This window comes from Phacochoerus africanus, chromosome 9, assembly GCF_016906955.1.
Source record: "Phacochoerus africanus isolate WHEZ1 chromosome 9, ROS_Pafr_v1, whole genome shotgun sequence".
NCBI classification, from domain to species: Eukaryota; Metazoa; Chordata; class Mammalia; order Artiodactyla; family Suidae; genus Phacochoerus; species Phacochoerus africanus.
This window is the reverse complement of record NC_062552.1, coordinates 77,625,529-77,652,433: the sequence shown is the minus strand read 5'-3', so window position 1 is coordinate 77,652,433 and position 26,905 is coordinate 77,625,529. Positions and strand designations below refer to the sequence as shown.

At 44.0% G+C, this 26,905-nt stretch overlaps 1 pseudogene and 2 gene segments (V, D, J or C); 2 read left to right on the top strand and 1 right to left on the bottom strand.

Annotated features, from left to right (window-relative positions):
* The window catches only part of LOC125134937 (T cell receptor delta constant-like), a 311,823-nt gene extending 288,987 nt beyond the window's left edge, over nucleotides 1-22,836 (top strand). Inside the window, 5 exon segments of the C gene segment in view lie at nucleotides 7,181-7,225; nucleotides 19,043-19,321; nucleotides 19,886-19,951; nucleotides 20,610-20,723; nucleotides 21,895-22,836. Of these exon segments, the coding sequence occupies nucleotides 7,181-7,225; nucleotides 19,043-19,321; nucleotides 19,886-19,951; nucleotides 20,610-20,722 (503 nt within the window).
* LOC125134938 (T cell receptor alpha chain MC.7.G5-like) overlaps nucleotides 1-26,905 on the top strand; it is a 446,151-nt pseudogene that overhangs the window by 337,682 nt on the left and 81,564 nt on the right.
* On the bottom strand, nucleotides 25,174-26,093 carry LOC125134954 (T cell receptor delta variable 3-like). The segment is given in 2 exon segments: nucleotides 25,174-25,585; nucleotides 25,837-26,093. Coding segments are annotated over 2 exon segments (417 nt in total).

Genomic DNA, 26,905 nt, shown 5'->3' with positions numbered 1-26,905 from the left:
CCATCATGGATCCAGCATGAGACTCTGAGTACCGCCAAGAAGAACAAACCCCAGGCAGGTGACATACAGATCCATGGTCCTTGATTCTAGAGACTCTAACCAAAGTAACTGGGTCAGTTTTATCATTTGGACACAATAGGAAAGTCACTGCTCACAATGGCTTCAGACCACTTACTCATTCGTCAGTCAAAGCATATGATACAATTGATCCGTAAACCACTAGCAAAGCAGAGTGGTGAGGCAGTAGAGAAAGGCTGGATTGACTGCTGCCCTTGCAGCTTTGGCAGCACAAACCACATAGATTAGGACAGTGGTTCTCAGAGTATGGTCCGTGGTCTCTAGGGGTCTGGAGACATTTTCATGAAGTCCATGAGGGCAAACTATTTTCATAAATTATCAACACATTATGTGCCTTTTTCTTTGTGTCAATATTTGCCCTGATAGTGCAAAAGCATTAGTGGGTAAAACTAGTGGCCCCTTAGCATGAGTCAAGGTAGTGGCCTCAGTTCTGTATTAGTGACCATTATAGGCTTCATTTCTATATTTCCAGGAGGGGAAAAACCGGTTTCACTTAAAAATGTTATTGACTATATTAGTTGGCTAGGGCTGTCATAACCAAATACCACAGACTAGGTGGCTTAAACAACAAATTTATTTTTCACAGTTCTGAGGCTAGAAATTCAGAATCAAGTTGCCCATAGAGCTGGTTTCCTGAGCCCTCCCTCCTTGGCTTAGAGAGGGCCACCTACTCCCTCATATGGACTTTCCTCTATACATGTGTATTCCATGTGCTCTCCTCTTTGTGTGCCCAAATTTCCTCTTCTCATAAGGACACCAGTCAGGCTGGTTGAGGCTCCACTCTAATCCAGTCCAAATGGTCCCATATTAACTTATCTTTAAAGGTCCTATCTCCAAAAACAGACACACTTTGGGACCAGGGGTAAGGACCTCAACATATGAATTTTCAGAGGACACAGTTCAGTTCATAACATTGAAAAAGCAGTAAAACTATTAATTTATTAAGCCTCGACTTTCATGTATATGCCTTTTTTAGTATTCTGTGTGACAAAAGTAGAACTACATGGCATTTCTGCTGCATTCCAAATAATTACATCATCTCAAGGGAAAATATTTGAGCAATTGTTTGAGCTGAAAGCTGAACTAGCCACTTTTTCCAAAAACATCATTTTGCTTGAAAGAATGACTGACAGATACACCATGATTATTCTGACTTGGATAGTTGTCAGCCTTTTTCATAAAAATGAATAAGAGGAGAGTGTCAGATCAAGAAAAACAATGAAACATTGATGCTAATGATAGAAAATGTAAGTTTTCAGGCAAAAATTAGAATTTGGGAAACCTGTATCTGTCATGAACTGAATGGCTCTCCAGTATTTAAATACTGTCTGATTTAAAGATATTGGCGGTCATATTAACTACTTTAATATTTTTGAGATTCTGTAATGAAATCTGTCTACAAGAGGAAGTGCCCAACTCAATGAACCAATTATTTCCCAAAAGACCAATGGATAATGTTACAAAACTGAAAGTTCCATCCAAAATTCAAGTAAGACCAATGAATTTTAATGGAAAAAAAAATCAAAAGTCCATTAACATGGTTTCAGATTTCACATTGCAACTAACCTAAGTTTTTGTACAACATATCTGTGTAAGATCAGATATTTCACCAAATGAATATATTGCAATAGATAGAAGGTATAAGCAGACATTGCATTTAGCTGCCTTCTAATAGCTGGCTCTACCCTGATGGTTTTCTGAAGATTATGATCAAACACCTTTATACCTCCCTTCCTTTTGGATATGCTCCAAAGTTTTCCAGCTGTTCCTCCCTATCACTTGAAGTCTTTTCAACAGCCTGATATTCTCCTTTGAACACACTACAGTTAGTCTACAACCCTCAAAGATAGATGTCAGTATCAGGAGTAGAAGGTGGAGATAAATGAAGCTACTTTGAAGTCCACAGCCACAAAATCAAAAGCTCTAGGATGCCCTTGCCCAATCCCTCTTTCATTTCTTGACCTGACGTCCCATCAATTTTCTCCAAGTGCTCTGAGTCTCCAGGCAGGAGGCCCGGTCCCACCCAGGACCGGACAATATCATGATAAACTCAGTACCCTTACATCGTCCCTTCTGAAAATGCCCTTGACTGGCAATCAGAATGAAGCAGTCTCCTTCCGGGAAGAGGTGAACTTCAGGAAACACTCACCTTGTGCCTGTTTCTCTCCTTTCCCACAGAAGAGCATCTCATACAACAATGAAAAGCCACACAAAGAAATAAGTGGTCAGGCTGTCAGGCCATTCTAAGGTCACTCCAGGGATGGAGATCTGCTGGAGGTCTGAGAGGAAACGCAGACAATTTCACATGAAAAGATGACAGAATAAAGAACTAAAGAGGACTGGATATTTGCTTAGTGTACCAAAAAAATATCGCTGAGCTAGGCATTGGGACATGTGATTTCTTTTATGTTTCTTTGAAGTCAGGTGCCTTGGCCAGTTTGGAAACGTCTCTGAATCTTTCTAGACCCTTTCATCTGAACACATGGGGGAGTGAATATATGTTCCTTGAAGGCTTTCCCAGCTGTGACATCCTACGATGCTTCTCTAGAGGCACAGTTCACCCTTGATTATTCCTGTTAGTGGAAAGAATGTGATCTGAATACTCCAAATATGTAGACAACATGAAACTCATTTCTATTTGGCTTTGGAATGTATTTCATGGCGTGGAGAAAATTACAACAAATTTATCTTCCCAATGATGCTCAACTCAGACTAATGTTAAAAATGAATTGGTTTACAACTAAATGGTGCTGTGTTGTGCTAAACAAATGTAAGGGAGTATTCCATAAGGCAGCCCAGGACCAGAGAGAGCAAGGGACTAGGAATTGGGAAGATATGGGTTCTGGTCATGGTTCTGTCCTTTCCTAGCTATCCTCTTTCCATATGAGACATCTCATCCTTACAGTAGTTTTAGAAGACACTCCGAGATCATTCACCCAACAAGGCACTGTGATTGCACAGAGGACACAGAGATGAACAAGACAAGTCCTCTCTCTTAAGATCTTTATCTAAGGGAGACAAGAGGAAAGGATTTTGGGTGCAATGATAAAGATAAGCACTGGATGCCAAGAAAGTTCTGGGGAAGAAGTTTCCTCAATTTGGTCCCTAACCCAGTCCAGTCTTGGAGAGTCATTTAGGACTTCCCAGAAAAGTCAACAGCTAGTAAAACAATAGGATCTAAGAAGGCAGGTAAGGGACCAAATTGGGGAACTAAAGAAGGAAAGGACATTTCAGACAAAAGCAATCACAAGACAAAGCAAATCAGTACAAAATAACATGAAGCTTTCAGGAAGCAAGTAGTTCAAGAGAGCTGAGTATAACAGGGCAACATGGATGGAACTAGAGACTCTCATACTCAGTGAAGTAAGTCAGAAAGAGAAAGACATATACCATATGATATCACTTATATCTGGAATCTAATATAAGACTCAAATGAACTTTTCCACAGAAAAGAAAATCATGGACTTGCGGAACAGACTTGTGGTTACCAAGGGGAAGGCGGAGGGAGTGGGGTGGTTGGGGAGCTTGGGGTTAACAGATACAAACTATTGCCTTTGGAATGGATTGGCAATGAGATCCTGTTGTGTAGCACTGGGAACTATGTCTGCTCACTTATGATGGAGGATGATAATGCGTGAAAATAGAATGTGTACATGTATGTGTAACTGGGTCACCATGCTGTACAGTAGAAAAAAAATTGTATGGGGGAGATAACTATTAAAAATGATAATAATAGGGGAGTTCCCGTCGTGGCGCAGTGGTTAACGAATCCGACTAGGCACCACGAGGGTGCGGGTTCGATCCCTGGCCTTGCTCAGTGGGTTGACGATCCGGCGTTGCCGTGAGCTGTGGTGTAGGTTGCAGATGCGGCTCGGATCCCGCGTTGCTGTGGCTCTGGTGTAGGCCAGCGGCTACAGCTCCGATTGGACCCCTAGCCTGGGAACCTCCATATGCCGCAGGAACGGCCCAAGACATAGCAAAAAAGACAAAAAAAAATGATAATAATAAAATGCGGGGCTACAAAAAAAAAAAGAAGAACAACTGGAAAAGTAATAGAAGTAGGCCTGGGAAGGCAAGCAAAAGCCTGTGTTCCAAACGGTCTTATCCTGAGGATAACAGAGTCCTTCCAAGGACTCTGATTTATATAAATCAGCTAATTCTGCCATGATGATTATCTATTACAAACACCCCATATTTTCCATTTCTTTATGACAACAAACATATTGCTTTTGGTCCTTGGGCTGCAGGCCAGCTGGACTTGGCCTCAAGTGGTGGGCTGCATTCAGGCCACTCTACCTGTCTTCCCTCCGGGACCCAGGCTGAAGCAGCAGTGACAACCTGAGCACAATCTTCTCCCTTCAGAGGGCAAAGGCTCAAGTGCACTGGCAGAAACCCATGATGTGATGCTGCTTGGGGCCTCATCCTGTGGCTGGCACATGGCCACTCCACCCACAACCCATGGATCAACGCATGGCCATACCCCAAAGGCAGTGCACTGGGATGTACACTCACCTGTAGTGGAGGCCCTGCAAGGTCATGGGGCAAAATCCCTGGAAGATTCCCCCTGTCACGGGGAGGAGTCAAATGCTAGGAAACACAGCAGCTGTCTCTCCTCAGGATTCAGCCTCCCAGAACTTTCTGCCACAGCCACAGGACTGTCAGATTCACAGCCCCAGACCCACAAAGTTGCAGAGTTTAAATTTTGGTATACTTGAGATTTGAATTAAAATCAAACCAGTTTCTGATGGCCATTTGGGAGAATCTGTGCACCAGTGCTGGGAGGGAGTCCCTGAACCTCACAGGAGTTCATCAGAAACTAAATTTATTATTCAACATGGTAACCATCCATCTCTTGCCAAAACTAGCACCTAGACCAGCTATGCTCAACCGTCCAAGTTGCAGTGCTTTATGCCCATCTGTCCTCCCTCCATGAAGCCCACATTTTCCTGTTTTTCTGAGACAATATTTCTTCTTATCCTCTTTTCCTACTGAGTTTTTAATCAGCGAAAGAGTGTTAGGCCCCATGTATGGAGATGAAGTTGCTTGGAGTCCCTGGGGCAGGCATGCAGTTGAGGGTGGGAAGGGGTTGTCACAGGATTATACGGGAAATTGTGATGCTTAAATTAAGCCATTGATTTGGATAAGATCTTAAGGGAAAGAGTGAGGACCAACCTATTTCAATCCTGTTCCCTCTTGATAACAACAGTAACAAAATGCACACTCCCCCTTAATGGTTAACATTTAATGAGGTCACTTTCGATGACCCTAGTGTATCACTTTACTTATCAGTGATAGACATTGAGATCAAAGGCAAACCACAATCAGTGTCTTGAAAGCAGCAGAGGAAAGTTTTCAAAGAGTGTGACGATGATAAAAATCGGAGGCCCAACAAGAATATAAATAAAAAGCATGGACTGAATTTGGCCAGGGCCACTGTGTCTATGTGCGCAGGCTGAGTCTGGCACAAGGGCCCTCAGCCAAGGGGTCAAGTGGGGCTAAAATTCAGCTTGAGCTCTGCCAGCCAAGCCAAGGCCCTGGTAAGAAAGGGAAAACCTTGCATATTGCTCACCAAGCTGCCCTCTGTTTGCCAAGCTTGAACCCTAGGAGCTGCCTCTGCATTTGCCCAGCAGGTTGCCTTTTCCAAGTCATACAAAGCAGCATGTGGGCTACTGACTCTGAATTTTGCAACCAGGGAGTCAGTGGAGAGGATAAAATTCTAAGTTTATGTGAAAGCCCCTTCGACTCTATAACACCTTCCCTGTGTGAAGTGGGGCAGTCAGAGCTGATTCTGAGGCTTGGCTGGTGAAAGGAGAAATGCCATTGACCACAGACATCTTCTGCCTACCTACCACTTGTAGGACCCAATTGTGATGTTCGGACCTGACAGACTCCTCTGAGGAAGCCATCTGAGAGTAAACTCGCCAGAACGCTCAGCAAGAGTAGATGTCATGACCTGACTCATTCTAGTCACAAACCCCAGGAGTTCAGAAGCGTCTCAGAAAAAGCACCTGGGCAAGTCTGCCCCGACGTAAAGCCAAATCCCTTTGATCTTGCTGGAGCTTTGACTTGGAGAAAACATCCGGCCCATAGTTCTCAGAGGCCACGTTGGGCAAAATCAAAGGGAGGTTTTTGTAAAGCCCTGTAGCACCGTGGGAGGGATCCGCACAGTGATACAAAGCCCACAGAGACCTGTACAAAAACTGCAGAGGCAAATGTGACATTTCCCTGGGAGACCCTTAGCCCGGCTGCCATGCCCCAGGGGATTCCCACAGCACGTAGCTTTCCCTCCTTGCTCAGTGACTCAGAAGGGATGCCAAAAAGTTGTCTGAACCAGGAAAGGTGACCACCCCCTCATCCCCGCCCCCCAGCTGCCAGCTTCTCACTTGGCTGCTGTTTTCCCTCAAGCAAAACTGGCATTTCCGCCATATTTGAGGAATACAAAAGGGTGTTTTTTGAAAACTATCCTCATCTTGGTTTATTGCAAAAGAGAGTCATGTGGAATTTCTGAATCCAAATCCGTAGAGAGATTTGCCTGAGCACTTGGCTTTGCCATTTGGGAAGATGAATTTAGAGACAGAGTTTGCTTTCAGCCATCCCCAGCCGTAGCTACGCTTCCTAACACTGACTCTACTGTCAATCCCTGTACAGGACTTGTGCTTCCTCTGGCCCTGTCACCTGTCGACATGCCACACATTATCTGACTTAAAGCAGCACTGGCATGTGTGAATACCTTGACTCTGGAATAGTCACAGATCCAAGACCCAGCCCCTGGGCAAGGCCAGTTTTCCAAGACTGAGAGTTCCATGTGGGTCTAGGAAGTGAGAAAACTCTAAAATAACAGAGAGCAACACTTTCGAGATCTTCATGAAATGTTTGCCATAGGAGAGTGGGCTCCTATCTACTCCTTGGACAACAAGCTCCTGAAAGCACACCCACCCTTATCGGCACTAAATCATCATGATGATTTCTCACTAAAGCATCAAGTGCCATCTTTCTAAGAGCTGTGCTTTAAAGACCCTCCCATTCTAAAGCTCACTGGAGGAAGAAAGGTGGGACCATTGCCGAGGTTTTTGGAAAGCCCTCAAGCACTGTGATGATACAGATAAACTCATCTTTGGAAAAGGGACTCAGCTGGTTGTGGAACCACGTAAGTAACTCGTTTATTTGTTCTTTAAGGTTAATCCTGCATCTAAGGAGGCAGAGATGTCGGGGAGTGTGAAATGGGTGGTAATAGCAAGAATCTTGTGACTTTGGGGAAGATATGAACTACTGTTTTTCTCCTCCGTAGGAACGGGGAAGGGGGCTGTCTGTAAAAACAATAGGCTTCGGGGGCTGGGAAAGACCCCACACAGCTCAGGGAAATTGAGAAAGTTCTGCCCAATGCAGGGGCTTTGGGTCAGGCTGTAGAGATCACAGAGTCACTGACTCAACCGCCCTGGAAGAGTCAGTACTGACCAGGAAAAAGGTTGAGCTGATTCTGGGTGATTCTATCAAGGGAGCATCAGATAGAAATCATTCCAACCTTCCGTAGGCCAAATACTTGCTCTTGGGAGAGCTCCGAACTGAGTCAGCCCCCAGGCATGGAGAGTGAGGCCAGGGCAAGTGGGCACTGGCGTTGCTCCACTTCTCTTCAGAAAAGGGAAACCAGTTCTAGAAATCTGTTTCTAGTTGTTTGAGCTGTAAATGGAAGCTAGGTGACTAGTGAGGAAGCTGGAACATTCTAGTTCCCATTGAAACCAGATCCTAAGCAGAAGAAAGTAAATGTGCAAGGCTTCCTTTAAACCCTGCAGTACATGGCCACCGGTAGCTCCCTAAGGACTTGTGGTATCATCTTCCTCACTAAGAGGACGCGGTGCCACTCACGAATTAACTGTTAGAAAGGGATCGAAGCTAACATTATCAAAGTATTGTACTCAACACAGAAAGGATCTTTTCGAGTCACTTAAGTGAAAAAAAGGCAGCAGCTTCCTGTTCAATAGTGGATATTAGTATTAAGCTAGAAAATGTAATAAACAAACACACACCCCATTTCAAAGACTCTAGGGAAGTCTGGAAACTGGGTCCCAAATCTGCTGAGGTGGCTGCTGGAAAAGTAGCAGCACTTCCCGGCCTGATGCCTTAGTGTTCGGCTTGTGTTTTCTAAGGTAAAAGAAGACTAATGAGGTGGGGTAGAAGAGAATGCTAGGGTGGGCTCCTCTCAGTGAATGACTGAGGACAGGACAGGACAGTCCTGGGTGTATGTAACGAAGGGGGCATAGAATTGAGGGCAGAGGAAGGGAAAAGGCAGAGTGCAGGCTGGACATCCCCAGACCTCAGACACTAAAGGGAGAAATGAGGCTGGGGCTTTGCATCCAGAAAGTCATGGAGATCCAGAGCTGCCAAGCAGGGTCAGAGCAGAGAAATTCCTATTTTTTTAAATCATTGTAAGATTTTGAAAATTCAGCTAACTGAAGCCCTTGCCTTTAGACCTCATGGTCTTTAAAATTCCTCACTAAAGGAACAGTTTATCCATGTTTCTGACAAAGTTAGTTGCTGAGTTCCCTCATCTCCCTTTGTTCGCCAAGTTTTTGCTAATGACTTGAGTTCTACTGTTTACTGACTGACTTGATCCAGTATTTTCCTACCTGGAGGATGCATAGCACATGGCTTTAGATGGGACAGAGACCAACTTTCTTTGAATTTTAAATGCACTATCTTTTAAGGGACATCAGGATAGTACAACTAGATTGTCAAGCCCATGTGATTTAGTTTCCTCTTCATTATATTTTAAGTTTAAAAGTGGTGGATTTAAAGAAAATTATTAAGTAAATCTATGACTGATGGGTGCGGCCAAAAGAAACCCCCAAAGAGATGTGATTAATTGAAGTTTAGGAAACATTGAGCTGGTGCATTCCATCATCCTTTGAAATGAAAAGATTTAGGGGCATCCAGAGAGGGCAGGATCCAGAATATCTTTGTGCCATGGCTTCTTTTTTATCCAAAAAATATTGGTTAAAGAGGCATCACTGCAAACCCAGAGCCTTTTTCTTCTCAGAAACCTGCCTTCTTTTGATGCTCTCTTTCCTCAGAGCTTCTTTCAGGTTCTGACTTGCAGGGATCCTGGGTAGCACCAAGCTAATAGACAGGTTTACACAAACCCACAGCCCCAGATCCACAACAGTTTTTAGCCCTCTGGATGGAGAAAACCTGGGGATGCTAGGAACCATGAAATTGACAGGAGCTTAGAGAGAGTCATAGTCATCAGGAATATTTTCATGCCAGTGCACCACTAGATGGACTTAGAATCATATATGTTGTTATATATCATCATATCAATTACCACTTTTTGAGTGCCTACTAGGTATCAAGACACTGGACTGGGCCCTTTATTAATGAATGTCATTATTCTCAGTTCTCACATGGTCATGCAAAATTATATAATGTCACCTGCATTTTTACAGATCAGGAAGGAATCCCTGAGATCACACAGCTTAACAAAGTCAAATTTTGCATCATATGTCTGATTTAAGAATCTGGGCACTTAAGAATTCTGCTCAGAGTTCCTGCTGTGGCACAGCAGGTTAAGGACCTGGCATTGCCACAGCTATGACATAGGTTACAGTTGTGGCTCAGACTCAATCTCTGGCCCAGGAACTTCCATATGCTGTGAGTGCAGCCAAAAAAAAAAAAAAAAAAAAGGAGTTTTGTTCTTCTATCAGAACTGCAGTTCTGTTGGGGCACATATGGAGGTTTTTCCTGCCTGGCCCAGCCTCCCCCTCAGGCATCCAACAAGCTCCTTTCCAAGCTGCCTATGGCATCTGAAGCAACAGTTAGGCTGTTTCCCTTCCAGCTACACTCTCCACCACATGTCTTCACCAAGGCAGGGCTCCTGCCCCAAACTGAAACCAATTACCCAAAGAGGCATTCTTCAGGTGAGGCCCATCCCTCCTTATACCCCCGGGGCTTGAGGGTCCCTAAACTCAGAAAGGTTCAGATGATGATCAGAGCATCACTCTTTCCCCCAAGAAATAGGAGTCCACATCCTGGGCTCATCCACGTGTTTCTAAAGAGATTGCTTTCCCGTTGATCTTCCACTCATGATGAGCATCTCTTAGAACAGAGCCTCGACCTGCCATTCCCTCTGCCTGGAACAGTTTTCTCCCAGGGACTCACCAAGTTTCTCCCTCACTTTCTCCAGGTCTTTGCTCAAATGTCACATCTATCGAGGCCTTCCTCAACTACCCATGTCTTCTGCAGTCCCCTTACCCTGCTTCATTTTGTATAGCCCTTATCTCCCCCTGAAACTTTGAGTACACACTTAGCGGCTATCTCCCTTGTTCCATGAGGGTAAAGGCTCTGAGTTGTGCCTCCCTGTTTCCATGAGTACATGGAAGGCACTAAGTAAATGTTTGTTGAATGAATGAATGTGAGAACAAGTCAGCGGGGGTGTAAGGCAAAAGGAAATAGAAATGTAAGCAAGCTAGACACCTACAGAGCCAAGCCTAATCTCAATTCTGCAATCTGTGACAAGTCACTGTCACTATATGGCGGGTGCTCATCTAGGTGCTGGGGAATCAGCATGAACAAAACAGAAATCCATGCCTGATGGGAGCTTACAGCATAGTATAAACGACAGACCATAAACTCATTAAATAAACTATATAGTATTTTGGGTGGCACCACGCCCCCCTAAAGGAAAATAAAGCCAAGAAGGGGAATAAAGAGTACTAGGGGGAGAAGGCTGTGTGATTTTTTTTTTTTTTTGGTCTTTTTAGGGCTGCATCCGCAGCATACAGAAATTCCCAGGACGGGGGTTAAATTAGAGCTGTAGCTGCAGGCCTACCCCACAGCCACAGCAACTCGGGATCCCAGCCATGTCTGTGACCTACACCACAGCTCATGGTAACACTGGATCCTTAACCCACTGGGCAAACCTGGGGATCAAACCTGCATCCTCGTGGATACTGGTTGGGTTCATTAACTGCTGAGCCACGATGGGAACTCTTATGTGCAATTTTTAGCAGAGGAGCCACAGAAGGCCTCAGTGGAAAGGTGACATTTGAGCAGAGATCCGAGGGGGTGACAGGGTGGGCCATGCAGGTATCCGGAGGAAGGACACTTGCAGGCAGAGGGAACACAAGAGCTGCCAGGGGAGTCAAGGACAGTAAGGAGGTCTCAAGGGCTGGAGGAGAGCAAGGGACCAGGAGAGAACTTGCAAGTGAGGTCAGGTGGGCAATGGGGTGAGTGTGGCTTGTAAGTCAACTGCAAGGACTTTGGATTTGAGGGGGAAGGTTAGAGAGGGGAATGTAGGCCACACCTGACCTCGGGAAGAGCTCAAGGGGGACAGAAACTTGGGTTCCCGCCCTCACCCTCAGCTCTAAGAAGTGGGCCCTTTCATCCCAAACAACAAAAAAACAGGATTCTATCCTTCCTCAGCCACCTCTCCCTACAATTCTGCCCCAGGGAGCTCTGAGCTTAGTGAAATGCCATCCTCCTACTTCAAGTAAAACTTTTTCCTTCGAGTCTAACCCTAAAAAAAAAAATTCTAATAATTACACCAAGGCTCCCTAGTTTACAGAATGCTTTATACATACACCCTTTCGGATAACCTTCCAACCTTCAACCATAGATTGATCTTTATATATGACAGAGGTTAATTCAACAGTCACTTCTAAGTGTATGTCACTAAGCTTGATATTCATGATATTCACAAATATATTCATGATATTGAATTTGATATTCACGAATATGTTTTGAACTTGATATTCATGAATATGTTCTTAAAATGTTCTGAAGACTCTGATTCTATTTTATACTAAGTCTGGCTGCTGCACAGTGCTTGCCAATGATGCAAAACTCTGACCCGATATCAAATGGAATTCCCCTAAAATGTTCTGAGTGGGGCACATAACCCACTAGATCTTTGCCCCACTGAAGTGTAGCCCAAGGGTTGAGAATTACCACTCTTAAGACCTTTCTTTGCCCCTGATCTAAGAAACCCTTTTCCAGCCTCTCTCATTCAGAGTATAACATGGTGAAACCCCAGTTTTCTATCTGATACAGGAATCACCTCCTTCTTTTGTCATGAAGATTAGCCCCCTCTGAGGAGAAAACAGGTTGGGGAGATGAGACAGAAAATCCCCTCCAATGGCTATCACGTGACTTGGTATGGGGGGCCAGTGTTGTGGTAAGGAAAAAGCAAGGCAGTTTTTACACTAGGTTTATCAGCTGTGCAGCTTCCACTGACATTCGGCCAAGGAACCTATCTGAACGTTGAACCACGTAAGTGACTCGGGGTTTTTTCTTCTTTTGACCACTGCATTTGGCAGTTATTTTTGTTAAGTATTTTCCTAAGTCATCAGCTTGGGAAACACATTTCAGGTTGTTGAAAATCCCTCCAGCAGGTAATTTAGCACAGGATGGATTGAGGAGCAGGGATGAAGTTTCTGATAAAATCTGGGGTGGATATGTATTGCAGTAGTCTTCTTGGTCCACTCTCCTTCCTGGAGAGTCTTTGTGACCTTCTCTCTACCTGACTAGGCAGCCTTAGAGGACCAGCTTCCTTAACACCCATGCATTCACCGTTTACAGATGGAGGCTGTGACCTGATCTGTACGATGGCACATCTAGTAAATGTGAGGTAGTCATAAATGAGAGGTGCAATGGCGAGCATGTTAGGCCAAGAATTCTAAGCCTTCTCTTTGACTGGCAAGCTCTGTGACTTAACATCACTGAACTTGTTTCCCGCTAGCTGGTTCAATGATTTCCAAGACGTCTTCTAGCTGTAGCACACTATGATCCTGATTATCATCCAGATAATAAGGGACAAAATAACAGGAAAAGCAAGGCAGTCCAGTGGTGTGAATGTCTTAGGACCTAGTGGAATTCTGTGATTTAATGAAAAAAGACAGGAAAAAGGAGTAAAAACTCTCCTATGCATCCGTTACTTAGTCCTTTTGTGACCACAGGGGCTTTGAGAAGGGATAGCTGAGGCTCCTTTCAGGCCTGTCGTCTATGACTCTGGTTCAATAGAGGGAAACTGGGGTCTGGAGACCTGAGACTGAAGCCCAGCCCAGCCACTATCTTAACCATGCTTAGCTCCAGTGATTTCATCAGTAAGATGGATCTAATATTACCTCATGGAGTTGACTGCAGTAATGTTTGTTTAGGTAGCTCTAAGTAGTAAACTACTTATCTATCTGGTAGTCATCTATGATTATAGGATCCTTTTAATAGACTCCAGGTCTTCTGCATCAATGGCTCTTGCTCCAACCATCATGCCCTTCCACCTCTAACTGAGGCATAGTCCTTTGTAATTGACTTGAATCTTACAGTTACATTTCTGCTGACAATAGCCATTTTGACAATTCTCAGCAAAACCAAAGTAATTCCTTTCTCTCTGTGAAAATGTGTTAATGAAGCAAGATCTGGGCATAAGAGATGACAGGTTGAGGCAATAACAGCAGAAAACCTAGGGACTCCCCTAAATGTCAACACTCAAATGATAGCACACATCAAAGAAGCTGCCAAAATTTGATGCTTAGACCTCAGAAACCCTTGCAGAGCTCTGTGTCTCCAGCTAACTTGCTCTGCTCCACCCATTCCCTTCCAAGAAGATGGGCAAAGAGGCAGTAAGGTTTTTTTGTCATGATGTCTGAAGTGATACACTGATGGCACATTTCATCTTTGGAAATGGGACTCAACTCAGGGTGGAACCTAGTAAGTTATGCATCTTACTTCAGTATGTCTATTCCCTGTCATTGCTGTGAATGAATGGAGCTTCTTGGGGAATTAGAAGGTGCCACATGGGAAATCCATTGGTTTTGTTGTGGCCAAGAGCCAGGGTAAAATTTGAGGACAAATTCATTAGGTTTCTCTTAAGAAAATATTCTGGGTATGCTTGGAAACTCTGCACAGAGGATCAGTATTAATGTCTTCTGCAGTTGCTTAAATAAAGTCCGTATCCAGGTTTATGGCACCCTCCCTGGTCAGGGACTGGGGTCAGGGAAAAGGCAAGTACTAGATAAGGAGAGTCTTTCCACTGCTTATGAGGAACGAGTCATGATCACAGTGTAGGAAGAGGGAGGGTTAGAGTGAAGAAAAATAGTATTAAAGAAGGAGTTAGAAGAGCCTTCTCTCCCTCAGATGACAAAATCCAATTTGCCCTTGTGTCTTTTTGCTGAGAATTTGCATTAAATCATGGTGCATGGCTCACACTAAATGATTTCCAAGGTCCCATCCTCGGCTGGGTCTGCTGAGAAGTTACGTGCTCATCTGCCTTGTTAACCCTGAATCTGAGGACTCCGCACAGAGTTCAGGAGCCTATGTCCAATGTAGAAATAGAGCCCCCACATTTAAGACAGTAGCACAGTAATGGTGCTCTCCTAGAGACTGTCTGTTGGCAACCTGTTCCTGTGTTTGGAAATCCAGGGGCTGTATTCAGGCAGTTTGGGTAGCTGCCAAGAGCCAGTCACTGGGACCAGTCCAGAGAACAACCATTTTTCAGAAGCTTTCCAAAATGCCAACACCAATTAGTTAGATTCTGATTTTGCTTGTTTCCAAGGAAATGAAGAAGTGGGAAAAGGTACATGAATCAGGGGAGGCTGTCTGACAGTCCTGAAAGGGGCTGTTTGTGTCAACACTGTCTCTGCTTCTCAGAGGGTAATAAAAACTTATAGGTGTCCTTGCCTACCTCTTGCTTCTGGGAAATAGTGGGATTTGGTGAGTTTCTTATCTCTGAAGGGAGAGAGACTAGAGCAATGAAAAAGAAGGGAGGGAAACAGAATCATGTTGTAACTGATTGCAGTCTGATTGATGGTGGGCAAATTGCATCTGAGCCAAAAGTATTGTGTTTCATTTTGCCTTTAAATCATTTCCACTTGAAATTCAGCGTTATCTGCAGTGTTAGAATCAAATCTCTGAGGCTGTGCCTTTGGGAGTCATATGGAATGAGGAAAGCACTGAAACTGATGCTTAGCCCCTCTGTCAGGATGCTGACCTGAGCTCTCCAGTCATATCCCAATTGCTTCTCTGCTTTTCTTCTCCTTCAGTGATCGAGAGTAATGTGATGCTATGAAGCCCAGGTAGAGAGACTGAGAATTTCAAATCAAGCCCCCTATCCTTAACATTTTGACAGCAAATAATGACCCTATCCAACCATCCTTTCCTTTGGCCTAGCTCTAGCCCTAGACTCTTGATTTCTGGTGATAAAACAGTAATCTATATGGAAGTATTTTGGGGGGAGGGGGTTAAATTTATTTTTTATTTACTTAAAAAATTTTTTTATTAAAGTATAGTTGATTTACAATGTTCCTTCAAATTCTGCTATGCCAGCAGAAAACTGACCGAAAGCTGTTAACTAACTATAATGGAAAAAATTAAAATCATTTAAAAAATAAAAAAAAAAAACTCTGCCATACAGCAAAAGGATCCAGGCATACATATACATACATTCTTTTTTTTTCATACTATCTTTCATCATGTTCTAACCCAAGAGGTTGAACATAGTTCCCTGTGCTGTACAGTAGGACCCCATTGCTTATCCATTCTAAATGTAACAGTTTGCATCTACTAACCCCAAACTCCCTGTCCATCCCATTTCCTCCCCACCTTCCCCCTGTGAACAAGTTCTAAGTCCCATGACAACTCTGTCCTCCCGAGGCTTATATCTGGATCTAGAGTTAAGAGAAATTATAAAATAAAAATAAGCCTTCCAAAGCAAGTGCTAGCTTCTCAGACCTGAATCCATGACATACAGTAACACCGGGCTCCCCTGTCAACTACCAATTTCTTGTTCAACCCTCAGGTCCTTAGAAAGCCTTTCCCTGGACTCAGGGAATTAGAAAGTAGATTGTTGTTATTGTGAGGCTCAGCCTGAGTGATGGGGGAGAAATTAAGCTTCTAATCAAAAAGCAGTACTGTGACCCAAGAAAAAGGAACCAGAATATGAGAACGAGACCTGTGTCTAAACCCTCCTCCACCTAACATTTATTACAAGAAATGCCAATAGTCAGTGCCCCATCCCTGCTCCCAGGTTATCCTTACTCCCAAGTTGTATGTTCTGTTTGGAACACCCTCCCATAAATGGGGAGTTCAGTGTTCCTCTGGAAGGAAGCTAATGGTCACCTGTCACCCTCTTCTCTTGCTCTGTCTCAGCCCTGACCCCTGTCTCAGTACTTCTTGGCTGCAGAGTATATGCTTACATCCTTATCTAGCAGTTAAACTATCATTAGCTTCAAAGGGAACTGAAACTCTGGGCCTCTGATCTCATCAAGAGCAGCTTTGCAGTTCTCTGAGCCATGGGGTCTCCAGGCGGGGACCCAGGCTGGGGAGGCAGGACACAGATGTTCTAGCCCAGGCTCCCAGGGCAAGCCCCCGGCAGGTTACCTGTGAGGCAGCATTACAGTGTGCTCCTGGGACACCAGACAGATGTATTTTGGAGCTGGCACCAAACTCTTTGTGGAGCCCCGTGAGTTGTTATTTTTCCTACCTTTCTAGGGATAAACTGACTCCTGGGACTAGGCTGCCATCCAGTCTATGTTACAAAAGAACAGAGAACTAGGAGACAGAGTAGTTCAGATGTGGGATGGTCACAGTGGAGATACTAGGCTGAGGAACTGAAGGAGCTTTGTTAACTATTTTTTTTTAATTGTTTCTGAAATCTCCAGAGCAGCCCAGAAAGCAAAAATAAATCTAGAAGAATTATATTAATAGTTGGAGCATCAGGTGCAGGAGGAGCAGAGTCCCAAATTCTCCAGGCAGTTGCTTAATCCCTTGCACATCCCTTTGGCGAAGCTGACTAGTGTGTGTCCTTTATGGCCACCTGAAAAATGTGCTGCAATTCGGAAGGTAAAGGGGAGAGGTGGTTAACCTGGTCAGAGTAATCAGGTCGAGGAAACTTGTATTTCAGTGTTCAAGTTTAATCCCATATTGGCAGAGATCCTTGAAATTGTGAGTGACGTTTGTTATCGATGTAATTCTTGGGGAAGCAGTAAGACGCTGTTTGTGAATCTAGAACAGAGATAATCTGTAAATTTATAAATTGAGAAGACTGTTTAGAAAAGGTATACACTTCTTTTTGTATTGTTTATCAGCGCATAACTCTAGCATTATATGTGTATTCATAAAAAGAGAGGAAGTCTGAAAACAAAGTAACAATTGTTCAAACAAATAACATTTCACAACACGTGCTGAAATGTAATTACATTTGTGGACCAAGAAGAAAGACTGGAAAGTCTCAGAAAATAAGCAATTCAATCTTTAAATTTTAGACTATAATGTAGTACAAATTTTATTTAACTTCAGGTTTTGGTTTAGTTCTAATATAAAACAGAGTAGGTCACATATGGCAACTCTATTGAATATATTCTTTTTTTATTAAGGGTTCAATTCAGTCAGATAGCCTTTGCTTTGGTCACCATGGTGGCAAAGATTGGACTAAACACTGTACTTTCAAACAATCATTTTGAACAGATGAGGCATTAATTGAAAAAGAAAGTCCGAGAAAAATATTTTATCAAACCAATGCATTATGCTCTATCTGAATTGCTGAGTCACAGATTCAGAGCTCATATCCTGAATGTATGACCTTCTTCAGACCTCTGTCTTGTTGGATATATTACATTGTTCAAATTATTCGAGCCGAGTCTCTCCAGCCCAAAGTTATCATTAGCAACCGCCTTTTCATTTAGATTTTTAAATCCCAAGCAAGCCTTGATTATGCAACTAAGTCAGCCTAGGATTGGGTCATACTCTTAAGTATCAGAGGAGATAGAGTTGTCTTTTAATGGACTGGTTTCCTTTCTCTATAATTCATAGCTCCCTTGAAAAGCAACCCAGAATCCATCTCACCAAAGTCAGTGGAGTGAGCAAGAAATGCCACAATTCTGAAGGGAGGAGACTGAGTCAAGCATGTGGTTTCCAAGCCGTTATTGCTGGGGTTATCGGTATCTGTTATCAGTGGCTTTGGCTATGCCAGGAAACAACATAATGAAGGTTTTCTCCTTCCAGATTCTAAGAGAGTCCTTTAAAAAATCCCCTAACCCCCTCTGGTTTTAAGGAAAGAAAAAGATGCATATACAGAGTAGCAGATAGATAATTGTCCAAGATGAGGCATGAAGGCCAGGAGGAGACCCAAAATATTTGGGACCAACATTCCACAGCTCCACTTAGAATAAAAACAAGAAGAAATTGGCTTAAACTGATTTTACGTTTGTGAAGACTTCCTGAAAATTATAGTTGTTATTCTCTGATTAAAGACTCTAAATAGACTGTAGGGTGGTCCCTCACAAAACACTAAGAATTCACTTAAAGGCAAAGAAATGAACCACTTAATGTCAGCAGATCCCTTCCAGGCCAAAAACTGGGGATGACACCCTGAAGTGATGCCAACACCACCATCCTCAGAGTGTTGGAGCCAGTTATGTAGCCCTTTTCAGACTCTGCCCTGATCTCACTTCAAGAGCTCAACATTTAAAACAGTCCAGCTGGGGTATCCCCTGGTGGCTCAATGGCTTAAGGATCCAACATTGTCACAGCAGTGTGATCCAGCAGTGGCTTAGGTCACTGCTGTGGCATGGGTTTGATCCCTGGCCTGGGAACGTACACATGCCCCAGCCATAGCCAAAATAATTAAAATAAAATAAAACAAAAATAAACCAATAGGTTCAGACAGATATTCAGACTAACCTCTATTATCCAGAGGATTGATTAATAAAACATAGATAACTGAAACTCAGATACCCAGAAAATTCTTTGCATTTTCTATTTTCTCTCTGCTCCCAGCCATATCTCTTAGCAGCTCCTAACTAGAAATCAAACTGCTTGCCTTGGCCATCCTTTCGTGGAGGTGCTCACAAGCTCTAGTCACTAACAGGATGCAGAGAAGTCTGGATTATAGTGTTTGGCCCCAGGGGACTTGAGGTAAACACAGTTGTTTAAAACTCCCACATGTGGATAATCATTTCACATCTGATTATGTTTGCAGGAAGTCAGCCTAATTCCAAACCATCCGTTTTTGTCATGAAAAATGGAACAAATGTTGCTTGTCTGGTGAAGGATTTCTACCCTAAAGATATACAAATAAGTCTGGAATCATCCAAGAAAATAACAGAATATGACCCTGCTATCGTGGTCTCTCCCAGTGGGAAGTACAGTGCTGTCAAGCTTGGTCAGTATGGAGATCCCGATGCAGTCACATGTTCAGTTCAACACGACCAAAAAACCTTGCACTCTGCTGACTTCGAACCAAAGAAAAATTCTTCAGGTAGGTAATATCTGGCCTCAATGGGCTGGGATTGTGTGGAAGAAAAGTCAGGGCAAAGAGAAGTTGGAGATGTCAACTCTTGACAGATCACTGTCCATATGGCGTCATGCCGGAAAAAAGACTTAGATTCAACCATCACCAATCACTGACTGGGAATTAAATTCTCTGCATCTCTGCACTGGAATCTAAGATAAAGCACCTCTTATTTCATCCCTATCTCTCCTCTTCACCAACCACTGTCTCCTTCACACTAAAGACTCTTGGGCTGAAAATTCATGTGTGGCCTAATCTAGTATGAAGGTGAAAAAAGGGCAGCCCAACCTACCTTGGGGTTAATTATCCTCATTCTTCCCACAAATTAGAGGCATGGATGTTGACCTCATGGTATAAAGAAAAAATCTCAGAACAATGACAGTCCTATTAGCTCTGCAAATAGTTGTAAGACTTTAACCAAGTCATTCCTCTGGTCCTCAGCTGACTTAAAGTCATCTCTAGTTTTAATACCTGAAATCCCTTGAGCCTCTTGGCTATCATTGTAACCCCAACCAATGCTGTTTATTCCAGAGACTCCAAAACCAAAGGAATCTGAAAATGTTAAGCAAACTTCGGAGATCTGCTATGAGCCCCAAGGTTAGTTGAAACCAAAGGGCCAACTTCAGAATTGAGGTTAAAGCAAATTCTGTAATGGGCAGGTGGGGCCCCAAATCATTCTATTTCTAAAGAAAACAAAAGCTGGCAGTTCCCATCATGGCTCAGTGGTAATGAACCCAACTAGGATCCATGAGGATGAGGGTTCCATCCCTGGCCTCGCTCAGTGGGTTAAGGATCCGGTGTTGCCATGAGCTGTGATGTAGGTTGCAGACACAGCTCAGATCTGACATTGCTGTGGCTGTGGTATAGGCCGGCAGCTACAGCTCCAATTCAAACCCTAGCCTGAGAATTTTCCATGTGCCGTGGGCACAGCCCTAAAAAGAAAAAAGAAAAAAAGAGAGAGAGAGGAGGGAGGGAGGGAGGAAGGAAGAAAGAAAACAAAAGACATATCTGAGCTCAGTTGGTTCCCTGCAGCGTTTTCCTGGCTGCAAGAATGGGCTTTTCCAAAGCTTGCCTCCTGGGTGTAAGTAGCAGCCTTAATTAAGTCTGTGAAGGCTGTCTGGCACCAAGCTGGACTTCAGACCAGGAAGAATGATGGTGATCCAGGGCAGACTGGTGTTGGTGCTATGGGCCCAGTTTCTGGTAGGAAATTTAATCTCTTGCTGAAGCCACCATGTTCACTCTCATTCCACCACAGTTCAAGCCTGGAAGGTGAATATGATGTCTGTCACAGTGCTGGGGTTCCGAATGCTGTTTGCCAAGAGCGTTGCTGTCAATTTTCTCTTGACTGCCAAGTTATTTTTCTTTTAAGGTAAGACCTAGTTGTTCCTTATTCCTACCTCCACCCAAACCATGCTGCACATGGAGAAAGGAGTTTAGGAATGATGAAAAGCGTTGGGAAAGGAAAAGCACATTGAGATACATTATGATGCAATATGTGTGGGCCTTTCACATACTCAGCATAACACCCCATCTCCTATTAGCATTTTATTTCAAGCCAGACTCAAAACTCATGTAGCAGAATGTAATACCAGCCAATAATGCCCACTTCCACCTAGGAGCTTAAAAAAAAAAAAAATGAAGCTAAATAAGGAGAAATCATTTTCTTGTTTCATTTATTTGTTTATCTGGCCAAGGACTATGGGCCTTTGGTCCCTTTTTAAAAGGCCATCAGTAAAGCTTCACTTGAAGAATATTCAGGAGGAGCAGAACCTGTCTTTACCCAGACAAAGGGAATGCTAGCTCTCAATCCTTAATCATAGAACTCAATGTGTAGACCAGCCTATCTTGGGGATGAACCTACACTTCCACTCTCAGTGAGTAGCTAGCTCACTGCTAGCCACTTGGGATGCACATGAAATAGAGGTGGAAATGTTAATTATTTGCCTGCTTCTTGCATTCTGTCTTTCTGTTATCTTAGACATGAAATTGAACTGGGGCCTTGGTTTGCCCATGAAGCTCCTTCTCCAATACCTCCAAATACCCCTCAGTCCAGCCCCTGATCTAAGAATAGGTTGATCCAACCTAGCCTACAAGCACTCCCAGTCATTCCCCAGGGGTGAATGTTTTCCACCAGTCCCAAGGACACAGGCTGAATGTTTGCATAAAAAGAGCACTACCTAGGAATCAGAAGAGCTAAGTTTTATTCCTGATTTTGTCACTAACTCACTGTGTTACCTTAGCCAGGTTGCTTTACCTCTCTGGGTCTGGGCTATCACATCTGTAAAACAAAGGAGTGAAGAAAGACTAAAGAAGAGCAGATGGGTTTTATGATTTGCATCAACATTGATAAACTGATAGTGATTAGCTGAAGTATCACCATGCCTAGAAGGGGAAGTGTTCTGGGATAGGTTAGTGATGTCTGCACTGGTACAGCCACAGCAAGCACTGGCCATACCCTGACTATAGGACTGCTAGGATTCCTTCCAACACTGATGGTCTGTGATGCTATAACAGCTATGACCATTTTCCTTCACTTGCAGGCTGACTGGCATGAGAAACCTACACTCCCTGAAAGAAACCAAAAGCCTACAGAGCTGTTTCCTCTTAGGCTTTCAACGTCTTGGTGATTCAAGTTGAACCATCCCAGCCTTGCTTAAATGGCTGCTACCCAAACCTGTTTTCCTTTAAAGGCAGCAAACCCAGCTTATCCTTCAGCCTGGTGGAAAGACAGAAGTTCTGGGCAATGAGGGCCTATGGTCCCAAATGCTTTATGTGCTGCTTTATAAAGGGATATAGAGATATGAAGGTATATAGTATTCATTTTTTTCTTCCTAAGGCTGATATACTTTGAAAATGGTGTTTTTGTTCCTTTGACTTCTTTGCCTCCAGAAATAGAAGCTATTGCATTCCCAGCTCCATTCTCCAAGAGGGAAATAGATCCTGGAGAAAGAAGGGCAGATGTCCTTTCACCTAAACATAAAAGGCTCTGCTAACCCAGCACAAGATTTGCCCCAAACTAATGTTTTCTTCCACAAAGGTATCTTCTGCTTTTCCTAGTACTTCACAAACAGAACTACATTTGATTTCCCTAATACTCTGTGCAGGCATGAGCTTTCTAAAATCTCATTTAAATACTCTCAGAGCTCTTAGCAGAGATCAGGGTAAGATGCAGAGGAAATGTGCTTCTCTCTATTAATTGATTTAACAAACAGGGATTACTCCAGGTTTTAGGCACCGTGCTGAGGGTGCAAAAATGAGTAATACATGGGAATTGCTTTAAAGCAACTGACTGTGCAAGTATTTTTGGAGGAAGGGACAGAAATGAGACCCTGTGATTTCCCCCATAAAAAGTGTCTTTTCCACCCCTTGCCTGCCCATCTGTGCACAGGGCATTTGAGGGTTTTGGATCTTTGGTGTTGATAGTTTTCTGCCATTCTTCTCTGTCTCTGTTACATTGATTAAAGTGCATTGTGGGTGCCTTGCTTCTGTCTTTACTCATTTCAGACCACCTAAGGGGGAAAGTGCAAGCTGTGAATTCACTGGTAGGCAAACAAAAAACAGACCGAGCTCATAGGTCACACCGCAGCTTCCTGAGCCCCCAGCCTGCAGGCTCCTGCCTCGGGGACCCAGCCCTGGGTTTCCTGCTGTTGCTGCAGCTGCAAAAGCAACAACAGTACTGCTCCCCGTGTGGCCACTGAACTCTGCCCCTCCCACCTCTGCAAGGTCAGCTTTTTCCCAGGTAGCAGAACCCCAGCAACCCAGTCCTGTGGTTTCCTCAGCACCTATGTGGGGTGTCAAGAGGGGGCCCAGGAGGTTACAAGTGAAAGAGCAATGCCCATCCACAACTCCCCCGCCTTTGCCATCTGCAGACGCCCACGTCACGTCCTCACACCCCAACCTAAGAAAGGAGGCAGTGAGCCGCACTCTGAGTCAATGAGTAAACAATCTAGATGGATAAGCCAGGTCCAACCAGGGAAAATCATTTAAAGAGTCAACACACCTTCACTTCCTTTGCATCAAGAATGACTGTTTCCAAAATATATTCACATCTATTACCTGGGGCCACCTTAGAATGTTTCCCAGAATTTTCTAAGAACAAAAAGACCACATACTCACTTTTCAGATGGAAAAAAATATGCCCCAGAAAGGGTATATACTTTGAACAAAGTCATTCAGTGAGGCAGGGATGTTGCTAGGAGCAGAACCAAGTTATCACGAAAGCCAGCCCCAAGTTCCTTCTAGAAGAGCACAGCACATCGCCAGACAAGGAAGAAGGGTTGAAGTACAGCCTGGCTGAACTTCAGCATTGTCCTGCACCTGGCATATGAATGAGCCATACCCTGGCACACACTGATCATCAGCAAAAGGCATCCTAGCATTTCACAGGATGTGAATTTCCTCCACCAAAAAAAACCCCAGGAAAGGTTGAAAGCAGGAGCCAGAAAGGATTGTGGCTGCCTTGAGGTGTGGAGACCGTCCTACTCTGGATTATAGTAGTCCAGAGTTTCACATGTAGCATCTCATTTAAGCCCCACAGTGACCCGAAGGGAGTCTCCAGGAAATTATTACACACACTTGGTAGGTGGCAGGGCAGAAGCCCCAAAAGGCTGAGTCATCTGCCTGAGTCTTTGGCTCCTTCACCCATGTCCTTGCCATTCCTCTCTATATTGACTGCTCTTCACCCGCCTGTTTTGAAGCCCAGATCAACTGCTGCCCAAACCACCTACTGACACAGCCTCCTTGGGCACAGCTGCAAGAGGGTGCCTAGAAAGTGCAGCCCCATCCCTGGCTCTATCATTAACCAGCTCAGTGACCTTGAGAATGTCCCTCACTTCTCTGGGCTTCACTGTTTTTCCTATAAAATAATTTCCAAGTTTTCTACTATTTCTCAGGTTGTATCTAATAACTCTAATCATTGTTTTGAGGCAGAGACATCAGTAGAAGTAGAGGAAGGAGGGATGGAGCCCCAGGGCTGAGAGTCTATCTACTTGGACATCACATGGTTGGTTTTTCCTGGAGGGGATTCTCTCCCCCTGGAGATGCTACAAAGTTCCAAACTCAGGGACTTTGAAGCTGAGATTCTGGGATTCACAGACAACTTTCTGGCAATATCTCAATGTTCTTCAGTCAAAGGCAAATGTTCTTGAACATGACGAAGGATAATGTGAGAAAAAGAATATATATGTATATAAAACCAGGTCACTTTGCTGTACAGCAGAAATTGAAAGAAATTTGAAATTGAAAGAAATTGAAAGAAATTGTAAATAAACTATAATGAAAAATGTTTTAAAGAAAGTAAAAGTAATATGAATGTAAAAAAAGAAAACAGAAAAGAAATATTCTCCAAATAAAATAAGCGAAATGGAGGTGCCAAGGAGCATCCAGGAGAAATAAAGAGGCTGCACAAGAAGACATAGACAAAAGGTAAATTGGGGTAATTTTGTTAAGTAAGTAACTTTGTGTCCAGTTTGAATCTTAAAAGGAAAACAGACCAATTCACGACAAAGGATAAATGATTGAGGCTAAATTAAAGACACTTCTGCTGGGCTCTCCTTAGATTGGCCCTTCATCTGCCCCATCCTTGTCAAGCCCTGCTCTGTATCAGACACAACTTGGGCACTAGGGTCCCTCAGACATGCACTCTCCCTTCGCTACCATGGGCACTCGGGCAGCAAGGGCCATCCCCTCCCAGTCAGATGTGAGGAGATGTCTGCTCCATCAGAAGCCAAGGGCTCCCCTGGATGTGACCAGGTATTTTCTTATTCAGCAGGCACATCAGGGCCCCTCTAAAGGCTAGGCTGGACCACCACATAATGGAGAAGAAGGATGCTATGTCCAGGGACGTAAGCTACCATGGAGGCAGCCCCATCAGGCTGTGCTGGGGGGTTTGTATGCAGACTTCCTGGGCACCTGCATCACCGTGGGAGTCCAAGGCACAGTAGTAAGTGGCAGTGTCTTTAGTTGTCACTGAGGAGATCACCAAGTGAAAGGTTTTGTGGGCCAGACTGTGCTGCACAGAAAATCTACCCCGAGCAAAATTGGCATCGTAGGACCTAGTATTATTCCTGTACAAGACAAACTGGAAGGTACGATCTGGACGTATTCGGTACCAGTAGAGGTCTGGATTTGAGTATGAGGTTTCAAAAGTGCAGGGCAGTGTCACCTTACTGCCACTCGCCACCACCTGTTCCAGGGAAGTCTGGGTCACTTTGTTACACAGCACACCCTTGTCTGTGAAGAGAAGAAATAAGGAAACAGGAAATAAGGAAGATATAAGTCCTGAACTCCACAGGCACGGGGTCCAGCACAAGCCCACCCTGAGGGAACTCAATGGGCAGAGGCAGAGGAAGGACACAGATGAAAAATAAAGGCAGAAAATCACTGCAAAGCCAAGTGAATGAAAAAGAAACCAAGCCTTAGAAAGTCAGAAAAAGGGAATCAGGGCGATAGAACAAGTGGGACGTGAGAACAAATGTACTTACAGAAAAACAAAAGGCCAAAGCCCACAAGAATCATTTTCTTTTCCTTTCAGATGGAGGATATAGAATAAAATCAGTTTCCTTACATCTCTGAGACCATCTCAGGGCTTCTGAGGGGGAGGAGATGGGAGGGAAGTGAGGGGAGACAGGAGGTCTGAAGGTCACGTGTCTGAATTATCTGTAACTCTTTGAGGCACGTGCTTCTAACCCAGGAAACGTCATTGTTATTGTTACTTTGATCCAATCCTTGAACTGATCCTTTTGTAAAACACAATGAAAATGGACCACTTTTAAAAAAATAAAAAATAAAGAAAAAGATACTGCGAGCCCAGCAATCACACACTTCAATATGAAATTGCTTTAAAAGTGGCTTATCCTCCACTTCCACATCTCTGGTCAGAGACTGGGGACCCATCCAGAATCGAGTTTTGAGTAGCACTGTCACATAGCACTGGCACAGTGTAGTACTCAGTAGGCAGAATAAATGAATGAGGACCTTCACCTGGCCTTACTTCTTCATAGAAAGAGAGAGTAAAGGGGGTTAGATAAGGTCAGCCCTGAATCCTAGAACTCTTCTATTTCTTTTGCTGTTGTTGTTATGTTTATTTTTAAATTGTATTTTTTATACAGTTTTTCAACGTCACGCTCCATTTACAGTTATTACAAAATATCGAACTCTTCTATTTCTGATGCTGGAGGGAGTCTGTGATCCTGAGAGCCCCACTACCCACAACGTGATTTCCATCTCTCCATGGGTCCTCTGCAGGACACATTTGGCTCCAGCTGGAAAACTCTCCCCCAGAAGCAGAGCTTTCCAGGGGGTGAACTGCCGGGAGCGGGTCACAGGCTTACTGAGACAGTGTGCTCAGAGTAGGCACTGGAGCTGGGGGTGGCTGGAACTCCCCTAAGGCCAGCCACTCCTAGCCATGTATCATACAAATACTGTTTTATGTAGAAGCCAGGGAGTTCCCGTCGTGGCACGGTGGTTAACGAATCCGACTAGGAACCATGAGATTGCGGTTCGGTCCCTGCCCTTGCTTAGTGGGTTAACGGTCCGGCGTTGCCGTGAGCT